This window comes from Balaenoptera borealis (genome assembly GCF_965194805.1).
Source record: "Balaenoptera borealis genome assembly, chromosome: 11".
NCBI classification, from domain to species: Eukaryota; Metazoa; Chordata; class Mammalia; order Artiodactyla; family Balaenopteridae; genus Balaenoptera; species Balaenoptera borealis.
This window is the reverse complement of record NC_138868.1, coordinates 5,002,612-5,012,757: the sequence shown is the minus strand read 5'-3', so window position 1 is coordinate 5,012,757 and position 10,146 is coordinate 5,002,612. Positions and strand designations below refer to the sequence as shown.

At 59.1% G+C, this 10,146-nt stretch overlaps 1 protein-coding gene across 1 annotated transcript; it reads right to left on the bottom strand.

The window, feature by feature from the left end:
• Positions 1–595: 595 nt before the first annotated feature.
• Positions 596–9,779, bottom strand: LOC309606159 (uncharacterized protein C11orf24). Its single transcript, XM_082342879.1, has 4 exons — positions 9,629–9,779; positions 7,111–7,308; positions 2,655–2,828; positions 596–1,963 (listed from the first exon to the last, which is right to left on the bottom strand). The coding sequence occupies exons 3-4, from the start codon at positions 2,728–2,730 to the stop codon at positions 888–890; spliced, it is 1,152 nt and encodes a 383-aa protein (XP_082199005.1). The 5' UTR covers positions 2,731–2,828; positions 7,111–7,308; positions 9,629–9,779; the 3' UTR covers positions 596–887.
• Positions 9,780–10,146: the final 367 nt, after the last annotated feature.

Genomic DNA, 10,146 nt, shown 5'->3' with positions numbered 1-10,146 from the left:
AAGCACAGTGTGGGCTCTGAGGGCTGTTGGGGACATGAGGCCTGGCCCCGGGGCAATCGTGCTGCTGAGGAGAGGGCCCTGGGCTCGCTCGGGCCTGGCGCTCCCCTGGGTTCCGGGGTGACCTGGAGCGAGGTGCTAGTAATGACTGTCCCACGGCACCAGCTTATTGGGTTTCCACTCGGCCAGGGCACACCATGAGCTGTGCAGGGTCACCGAGAGCCTGGTCTGGGCAGGTCCCGCCGACCTGGCCATGTTGTGTAGCTCAGGTGTGGTTTACATGCTGCATTCGGCTCTCGTGCCCAAACCAGGCTCCGCGCATCCGCCACCTCAGTCCTGAAAAAGGAGGATTAGAGGAAGGGGCTCCATCTCCATGTGGTGCCAGAGACCCTCAAAGGCTGGGGTTCCTCCCGCCCAGGTTGGGGCAGGTTTGGGCCTAAGAGCGAAGCCCAGGAGAGCGGCACAGACACAGCAGATGGCCAGGGCCTCGCGTTACTTTCAACGTTTACAAGAACACACCCCGTCACATGCATCTCGAAAAGGCTCCCCGGCCGCCATGGGGGGGCAGGACGCAGCCCACACAAACGGGGAGACAGGGTCTGAGCGGAAAGGGTCATTGCTTTAATTCAGGTTGGGACCCACCCCGGGGCCGCCCACCCCACCCCAAGGCAGAATCACTGTCTGCTCGTGATCATTACAAAAATAAATATGAAAAAAGCAGCAACTCTTTAGTGATCGTGGAATTAATCAGACAGCGATTAAATGTGTTTAAGCAACTGGCATGTCTCCTAAATTGCACCAAAAGAATCTGGAAGCACTTGGTTTGGCCTCAGAGGCAACATGGAAGGAGGGGAAGGGCCCAGCCCCAGGCCCGGCCGCACGCCCTCTCCTCACATCTCCGTGTCGGCGTACATGCCGTTGATGAGATAATCCACCTGCGTGTAGCCCTTCTTCCTGTAGCTCTCGTAGGCCTGCAGGGCAAACAGAACCAGGACTGTGATGAAGAGGGCGACCCCCAGCAAGAGCACCGCCAGGAGGAAACTTCTGTTCACTGGCGACTGGGCCAGGGGCTCGCTGGAGACCACCAGGTACCGGCCTTGGCTGCTGAGCTGGCACGCGTCTGTGGCTGGCACCTTGGAGTCCCCTGAGCTCCCAGGGGTCGGCCCCACGGAAGCAGTACCGGGCGCGGCTTCAGGCTCGCCCTGCTCCGGCGTCTGAGCGATGCCCGGCCCCGCGGCCCCCGGCGTGGATGTGACGGGGCTGGGCCGTGTCGGGGGGGCCGGGCTGGCATGAGGGGCAGGTGCTGGCGCTGTGCTGGCAGCCGGCTGGGGGGCCTTGGCCGTGGTCCCCACTGTCACGGACGCGGAAGCCGAGGTGGGGGAGCCGGGTTCTGGGGTTGTGCTGAGCAGGGTGGGCGCAGGCCTACTTGCCGCGTCAGCCGCAGTCAGGGGTGTCGGCGCCTGGACCGTGGGGCCCCGTGTGGACGCGTTAAGTGCTTGGGGACTCAGGGGCACCGTGGGGCTGGCTATGGCGTGGCCGGGGGTGTGCCCGGGATGACCGTGCGAGCCCAAGGGGCCGCTTACACTTGCCAGGGCCGCAGCAGCTGTGGGAGCACCCGTGGCCGGCGTGGGTGTCGTGCGCGTCGCTGGCCCAGACAATGTGCCGCTGCCAGGGGCCCGCGTGTGGAGTGAGGACGGGGTCCGCCAGGCAGATGCCGGGACGGGCGGCGTGGACACCCCGGAGGTGGCTCTGTTAGGGGTCCCTTTTGCCGTCGCTGACGCGCCTGCCTCTGTCCTGTGCGTTGTCCCTGCTGTGACCGCAGGAGAGGTGGGGTCGCCTCCCCAAGTCCCTCTGGTCAACGTGGCGGGAGAAGGTGTCACCGAGGTCATTCTTTCAGACGTTTCATTCAAGACTCTTGCTTCCACGGATGAGTTTTGTTCTGAATTCTCCAGCGTCTTGTTGAGGACTGAGTACCGTTAGGGTCAGAAAAGAGAGGAAAAGATACGATCCCCTTCAACCCTGTGCAGGTGGATTATTCAGAGACTGTCTTAATTTCCGGCCCATGGGGCTGGCCGGGGCGGATGTGCGGTGCCTTGCTTCTTAGCCCGGCAAACACGTTTCCCTCTCACCCCCTCCCTGCACACATCTGGCCCGCAGCCCATCACAGAGGCGCTCGGCACTTTGAGTTAAAATCTCCTTTGTGCTCTCTGAACCCCAAGCCCATGGAAGGCTTTAGAGCTTCATTTTTTGATCCAATTCCCAAAATATCATAATCTCGCATTACAGGTGTGATTCGCCATTAAAAAAACCTATCCAACACACACCCAGGTTTACACAGCAGATAAACCGTTGCCCAGATATTCACATCACGCAAGAACTCTTGGCTTTATGATAGGGTTCAAAGCAGGGTTCCCGGAGATGAATAGCGCCTGGCACAGAGGAGAAGCGCAACTAAATATGCGATGTATGGATTGACAAACTCCCCAATAAAGACGAGGTTTATGGAAGGAATGAAATTTTGCAAGGCCAAATAAGTAACCCTCTCAAGGCTCAGAGGCCGGGTCCCATGTTGGCCCAACAAGCCTTCGCAGCCCAGCACCTGGGAGCTCCGGGGCCCCTGCAGGCCCGTCCAGCAGTCACACGGCTTTCTCACTTACCTGGATGCTGGATTGTCAGGTGGCTTTCAGATAAGGACCAGGAGGAAACCCAAATGAGCACGAGGGCTGTCCACATCTTGCAGGTGAGCTGGGAGCAAGGCTGGGCGGTGCCCGAGGCTCCCAGCCTGCCGTTCCTCAGGCTGTTAACAGTTCCCTGATGCTTGGCTGAGGAATCTAAGGTCAAGAAGGAAGGCATTTGGTCAGTAACACACGGGGCACAGGCCTGGCAACGCACCGGCTGTGGAGGGCTCCGACAGGTCCCAGGGTGCAAACCCAGCCAAATGCTTCCCCTGGGGCCTGGCATTCAGGAAGAGCATAACATGTCTCAGCCATGTGTTCAGGGATCTGCCCAGTGCCTGCTCTGACGGGTTTATAGCACTTCTTAACCCAATCTCACTATGTGTCTTACTATCCCACTCAGAGTTCAGAGTATGAAAGAGCAGCAAGAGAGGGGCCAAGACTTCCAATCATCAAGATCATCCAAGTCTTCTTCCTCAACCTCTCTTGTGGCCTGCAGGACCCAAAGCAGGCCCAGAGCACTTCTCTGCACCCGTGACAGCTGACCACATGGAGAGAGTCCACTTAGCCAGGCGGTCGTCACCCATTACCCATCCACCCATCACCCACCCATCCATCCATGCACCCACATCACCCATCACCCATCCATTCATTCATTCATCCATCCATTACCCATCACCCATCCTCCCATCACCCATCCATCCATCCACCCATCACCCACCCATCCATCCATCCACCCATCCACCGCCCATCACCCATCCACCCATCACCCACCCATCCATCCACCCATCGCCCACCCATCCATCCATCCACCCATCCACCACCCATCACCCATCCACTGCTCATCACCCATCCACCCATCACTCATCCATTCATCCATCCACCCATCACCCACCCATCCATCCACCCATCACCCACCCATCACCCACCCATCCATCCATCCACCCATCACCCACCCATCCATCCATCCATCCACCCATCACCCACCCATCCATCCATCCATCCATCCACCCATCACCCACCCATCCATCCATCCATTCATCCACCCATCCACCGCCCATCACCCATCCACCGCCCATCACCCATCCACCCATCCATTCATCCATCCACCCATCACCCACCCATCCATCCATTCATCTATCCACCCATCACCCACCCATCCATCCATCCATTCATCCACCCATCCACCGCCCATCACCCATCCACCGCCCATCACCCATCCACCCATCCATTCATCCATCCACCCATCACCCATCCACCCATCCATCCATCCATCCACCCATCACCCACCCATCCATCCATCCATTCATCCACCCATCCACCGCCCATCACCCATCCACCCATCCATTCACCCATCCACCGCCCATCACCCATCCCTTCGTCCAGTACTCCCCGAGTGCCTGCTCATGTGCCAGGCGGTGCACTCAGCACAGAAAGATGAAAGCCACGCAGCTCCCTCCTCCAGGGAGCCTGCCTCCAATGGGAGACACAGAAAAGAGGTCAGTGCAGGCTGGTGCCAGCGTAGAGGGACTGAGTGTCGGGAAACAGGGAGGAGATGGCACCTGGGAGGCTGCGAAGGGTAAGGTGGAGGCTGGTCCTCTGTGCAGAGGCCCCAGAGGTGGGTGGGAGAGGACAGGGTGCTGCAGGGCCCTAGGAGGCACGGAATTCAGCTGGTGGGGAGTGGGGGCGGGGGCCAGGGAAGGTTACCTGGCTAGTAACACCTGGGCCACGTTCTGAAAGACGGTTGGGATCCACCTGGTGGGAAAGGGGTGGGGGGGCAAGTGGGAGGAGCAGCAGGTGACGACAGCAGGGCCAGAGGCCCGGGGACAGTGCAGTGAGACCTGGGCTTAAACGAGAGAGAGAGAGGCCACCACGGGGCAGTCTGGATTTTGGTGTGGGGGGAGGCGAGCCCGTGCAGGCCCGAGGCAGGGGTGTGACAAGCGAGGTGTTCCAGCAAGGGGCAGCTGGGGTGGCGATGCAGGCGATAGGGGGCAAGGCCTGAGGAGGCTGAGAGACTCAGTAAGGGGGTTCCACAGCAGGGGACAGAGGGTGGGCTGAGTGGACCTGGTCGCAGAAGCCCTGGTCGCCGAGGGTTACGGTGCAACTGCAGAAACTTACAGAGACGCCACCGCAGCTGAGCCTCACCAGGATGCGGACTGCGGGCAGCCAGGACCGGCCTCCCGAGCGCACAGTGGGGGTCTCCCCACGCTCACCCCAGGTCTCCCCCACGTGCTGGCAGGCTCAGGTCCCTCACCACACGGGAACCGAGGGGGCAGGTGGCCGCAAGTGCCCCATCACTTCATGCCCTGCCGGTCCTGGGTGCGCCCTGATCCTGTTCTCAGCCCCGCCCAACTGCCGGAGTCCCACGTGGCCGCCTGCGAGGCCCAGGTCCCCTTGGACAACAGCCCAGTCACGTGCAACGAGGGCTAGTCCCGAGACTCAAACTCGACGTGGGCACAGGGCAAGCAGAGCACAGACTGCTGGGAGTCTGAGGGCAGGCGACTCCTGGGGGTGCCTCCACAATCAGTGTCGCCTGAAGATGCCCCAGGCCCTCGGCCTTTCCCCTGGCTCTCGTGGCGAAGCTCCTGAGTTCCACAGAACGTCTTGGAAGGGAGCCTTCAGGTCACTCCGAACGAAACGTCCCGACGGACTCCTCGCCCTGGCACGGATGCTAAGTGCTGCTCTCCACGGCCCTGAGGCCCGGCTGCCCTCCCGCTGAGCAGGGCAGGCTCACCGGCTTCCCAGCAGCCCCAAGGGTCACCTTCAAGCGTCCCCATCCTGGGCCTGCTCCATCTGCCGGGCCACAGCTGCCAGAAAGATCTTTGTAACCCACAACGCTGACCCTGCCTCCAATGCTTAAACCCCCTGCTCTCCCAGGATAACTCCTAAGCTCCTTAACATGGCGAGGCGGCCTTCAAAGTCTGACCCCCCGGCCTCCCCGCTGTGCGCCCACCCTCGCCGGACACGTGAAATACCTGCAGCTCCTGGCCCAGCCCGGCCCCCTCGAGGAGCACTTCCAGCCCTGCCGGCAGCCACGCGAAAGCAGTCCCCGTGCGGCACAAAGGGGCATCTAGAGGTGGCTTTCTTTCTCCTGTGAGCAGCGGGGACTCTTGCAAAGTGGCCCCACGACTGGAAAAACCCCTTCGAGCACAAACTCTGCTGGAAGGCTGGGCACCCCCCTCCGCCGCGCTTCTAATCCCTTCCTGAGAGTCACTAACTTTAGTTTAGCTTCGTGGTGCACTCTCCCGCCAAAACTGTCCCTAAGAGCTCCTGGTGTCTTACAGGTTTAAAAAGGTTCCCCAGCCCTACAAACCACAGATTTGCATCTGTTTTCTCGAGAGCAAAAGGCATTCTTTGTTCTGACTGAAACAAGAGGGGGTGGGGTGGGGAGAGAAGAAACAGACCAATGTCATGAGGGGGAAGGACTGAACCAGGGAGGTTTCAGGCACAAAGAGCTCCCACTGCACCACCCCCCCCATTAGCTGAAGTAAATGCAGCTGGGCTCTCCGTAAATAAGTGTATTTAAACGACTCTCTCTTTGGCCAGTCACGTCCACTGAATGCATTAAAAATGCCACCACCACGGAGCCCAACATGCTCCCCAAGTCTGAGCCCTGGATCTGACAGGGGCTTCCTGAATGCACCCCAGGCCTTCCACTGCCACCTCACAACAAATCTCCGGAGCAGAGTCAGGAAGCTTTTTCCTATAGAGAGCTAGATAGCAGCTATTTTAGATTTTTGTGGGCCATATGGTCTGTCTTAGCTACTCAAGTCTGCAAAAGCAGTCATGGACCATAGGTATGTGATGGGTGTGGCTGGGTCCCGATAAAACTTTATTTACAAAACCAGGCAGCGGGCGGACGTGGCCCACAGGCCGCAGTTTGCCACCCCCGCCTCTGGCACTTCAGAGCTGACGCTCCAGCTGAGGCAGGAGGAACTGATTCAAGGGCCCGAATGGGTTTCCGCCTTCCCGTCCAGCTCCTCACCCTGGAACAGACACGGGCCGTCCCATTTCTGGTCCAGGGACAGACTCTAGTCGGTCTCCTCCCAGGGCCCCTCCTGCTACGAGGCGCCCCCTCCGCACCCCGCAACAGTGAGATGCAGCACCCCTGCCCATGCAGCGAGGGGCTCCCACAGTATCGTGGTCTCACGACACGAGGCCCAGAGACAACCTCACAGGAACAGAAGACGGCCCAGAGGACCACACGGTTCCCATACCTGCCTGGGGACCCCCCCACCAGGGCCACCCAAGAAGGCAGAAGCTCCGACGGGGAAATGCCACAGACCGGGCCTCCCGCTCACTGGACGGTTCGGCCCTCTGAGGTTCGCTGTTTTTCCTTTGCCCACCCGGTCCCTGCAAAGCCCCCTCAGGGCCCTTTCCGGGCTCACTGCCCTGTCACTGAGCAGGCGGCCCTGCCCGCAGGGCTTTGGACACTCACAAGAGGCAGCTGCTCAGGGCGCGTGCCCAGGCTGGGCCATCTTCCTCGGGGGGCTGAGGGCTTGACACTGTGCGCTTGTCGGGCGACGTTTGGCTCTGCAGGAGGCGAGGACGGCTTTGAAGGGCACTCCCAGGCCATGGCACGCTTTGTGGCACACGTGGGATCCAGGCAGATGCTCCACTCTGGTAGAAGATGCATCTACGGTTTGAAAAAGAATAAACGCTCCTTAGGAAAAGCACGGGGGAAAAATCCAGTGAGGAGGGAGGCATTTTTCTAGTGTAAACTCAGGAGGAGATGAAAGAAACTCAGCGCCTCCTAGAGTGGCAGATACGCGTAGGTGGTGATGCCTGAGGACCACCACGGGCCTGCTCTCTATCACACACACGCATATGTGCATAGGTACACACGCGTATGCATGCAGTCACACGCGCACACAGCTACACACGCACTCGTATCCATGTGCACATGGCAACACCTGCGTGCACACTGCCATGTGTGTACATGTGCAATCATACACGTGCGTGTGTGCAATCACACACAGTTACATACATGAGGTGAGCGTGCGCATGGAGCATCTCTCTAAAGCTATCTCAGGAAACTCCACTGGTCTCTCAGGAGACCTCTGCTGGATGCCATCACTGCCTCTTCCCTCAGCCAGTGGGGCCGGTGATCACTCCCACAGAGACAGGAATTGGCCGCTGTGCGGAGTCAAGAACAGGCCCTCGTGCCGTGACTTCATCCCTCTGGTATGGTCCTGACTCCACTTTCCAACAGCGTATTCTAAATGTCAAGATTCCCACGTGGGGACCTGTGCTAATCTAAGTTGACTCACAATGGACAAAGCATTAACAAGACTTAGAATCACAGTCTCCCCTGCAAAGGCTTTAGTGAGCCTTAAATGAGGGTCTGGCCAGTTATGCTCATTATCTGGTGCAGGGTGGCTGGGCAGATCAAGGTCGCAGAAGGAGACCCCTGTGCAGGAAGGGAATAAGCAAGAAGGACTAAGTGTTGAGTAGGAGAGCAGGGCAGGTGAAAGGACAGGAGGTTAGGCTGGTGCTGGGAGTTCCCGTTTCCAGGGGTCAGCCCCTCACAAGTTCCGCAGGGAAGGGGCAGCACCCCACGAGCCAGGCAACCCTATATTAGAAAGGCACCCTCAGAATGTGGCTCTGGGTGCCAACTTCATGATCCTTCTCTGGTCCTTGACTTTGTGCTACCTCTCAACACCTCCCATCTCCAATTTCTTATGTTCCCAACCCTGGCTTGACTTTTAACTTTTATGAAACCGTTTGTTATACACAGGGTGCTGCGTGCAAGTTACCTGAAATCAGACTCCAAATTGCTTAATTCCTTTTTCTGGATTACAATTCTCCAAATTGCTTAATTCCTTTTTCCTGGGCCCACCACAAGTGTTACCCGCCACATTCCATCACACTAGTAAGTTATTTATCAGAGGCAATGTGGTCCCAGTCCCTACTCCAAGCTGGAGAAACTATACATACCAAGGAATAGGGATTGCGGAAACAAATACAGGGCAAACCACAGATACCTGCCCTGACACGTCACCTGGCGAACTTTGGTATCAGAACCCAAGGAACACAGGCTTGTGGTTTTATGTATATAGACATTGCCCTGTGGTCCAAAGGAAGTGTCTGTGTGGCAGATGGGAACCCGGAGCACTGGAGAGCGTCTTAATTACATCGCTTCCTTCCAGGTTTTTGGAATTTTTGGTATCAGGCTAAATGCTGATCAAGAGTCTAGTTTTTGCTAGCAGTCTGGGTAGATTTGACATTCCTCTGTCCATTAGGCAAGTCTGGCGTATAAGCAGAACATCTGTATTGAAATTTTAGAGATGCTTCCTCCAGGGAGAAAAAAAAAAACCCATTATTAAAGGCAGATTTCTAAGTAGATATTTATGTCTTATGGCAAACCATGTGGATGTGGATTCCTCATACTAGCCTAACAGCTAATTGCACACACTAACTAGCCACCCAGACTCACCTGGAGGAGGCGGGCAGGTAAATGTAAATGCACAACCCCCTCCCAGGTAGAGCGGGCTTGGGGGAGGCCTGGGTCGCCTAAAGGGCCAACTCTTTCTTTGAGGGTAACACCTCCTGGGGCCCAGCCTTGGCCGGGCAGGGCCCTTTAGCTCCCCACCCATCCGGGAGTGTCCCAGCTTCCCCCTCCTCCGCTCCCAAACTGGAGCGACCCGGGTCTCTTCTCTGGTTTGGGATCCCCTTAAGCCCTCCTCCTGTCTCCCGCCTCTTGGGCTCCCATCCATGCTCCTTCCGAGTCTGGGCCCCCAACTGATTCCTTCCGTTCTTTCCTCTCCTCCTATTCCTCACCTCCAATCGTCACCAGCTTGCATTCTGTGTCCCCATTCATCTTTTCTCTTGTCCCCCTCCTCTGCCTCTCGTGCCCCCATGCACCCCTCCTCCTGTCCCCACCTCCCTCTCTCAGCCCCAAGTCGGCTCAGGCAGCCCTGACAACAGCTCCGCGGACAGCAGAGAGGGCCCCTTACCCGGGCGTGGCAGGCCTGCGGCGGCCCGGAGGCCCTCGGGCGGCGGGGAAGCGCCCGCGGTCCGGCGTGCGGACGTGTCCGGCACCGGAGCAGCGGGACCGCAAGCCACGACTGCTCAGGGCAGCCGCCCCAGCTCTGGCCCCGCCCGCGCCCGCCCCGCCCCGCCCCGCCCCGGAGGTGACGTCACGGGAGGGCGGGTCCGGGGGGGCGGGGCAGCGTCGGCCGGAGCCGGGAGCCGCCCAGCGGCTCCTGGCGCTGCAGGAGGCGAGCCAGAAGCGAGGGGCGTGGCTGTACCCAGGGTCCCGCCCACCGCGGAGCGGCTCCAGCTTCGTCTGGAGAGCGGCTGGAAGCGGCTATTTCGGGCTGGTCTCTGCCGGAAGTGGTGGTTCCTGGTGATTGTCTCACAGTCTCTGGACACCGCCCTGTAGCGACCGAGGTACCGGGGCTGGGTGATCTCAGACCTACCCCGACGGCGTGCCCCGGCCACATGCCCTCCCTCATCCCTCCGACTTTATCCA

Bases quoted from the DNA above. Each gene is read 5' to 3' on its own strand.
- LOC309606159 (XM_082342879.1), bottom strand. From the start codon at position 2,730: ATGTGGACAGCCCTCGTGCTCATTTGGGTTTCCTCCTGGTCCTTATCT. The intron at 1,964-2,654 runs GTAAGTGAGAAA...AACGGTACTCAG, and splicing joins CCTGACAATCCAGCATCCAG to TCCTCAACAAGACGCTGGAG.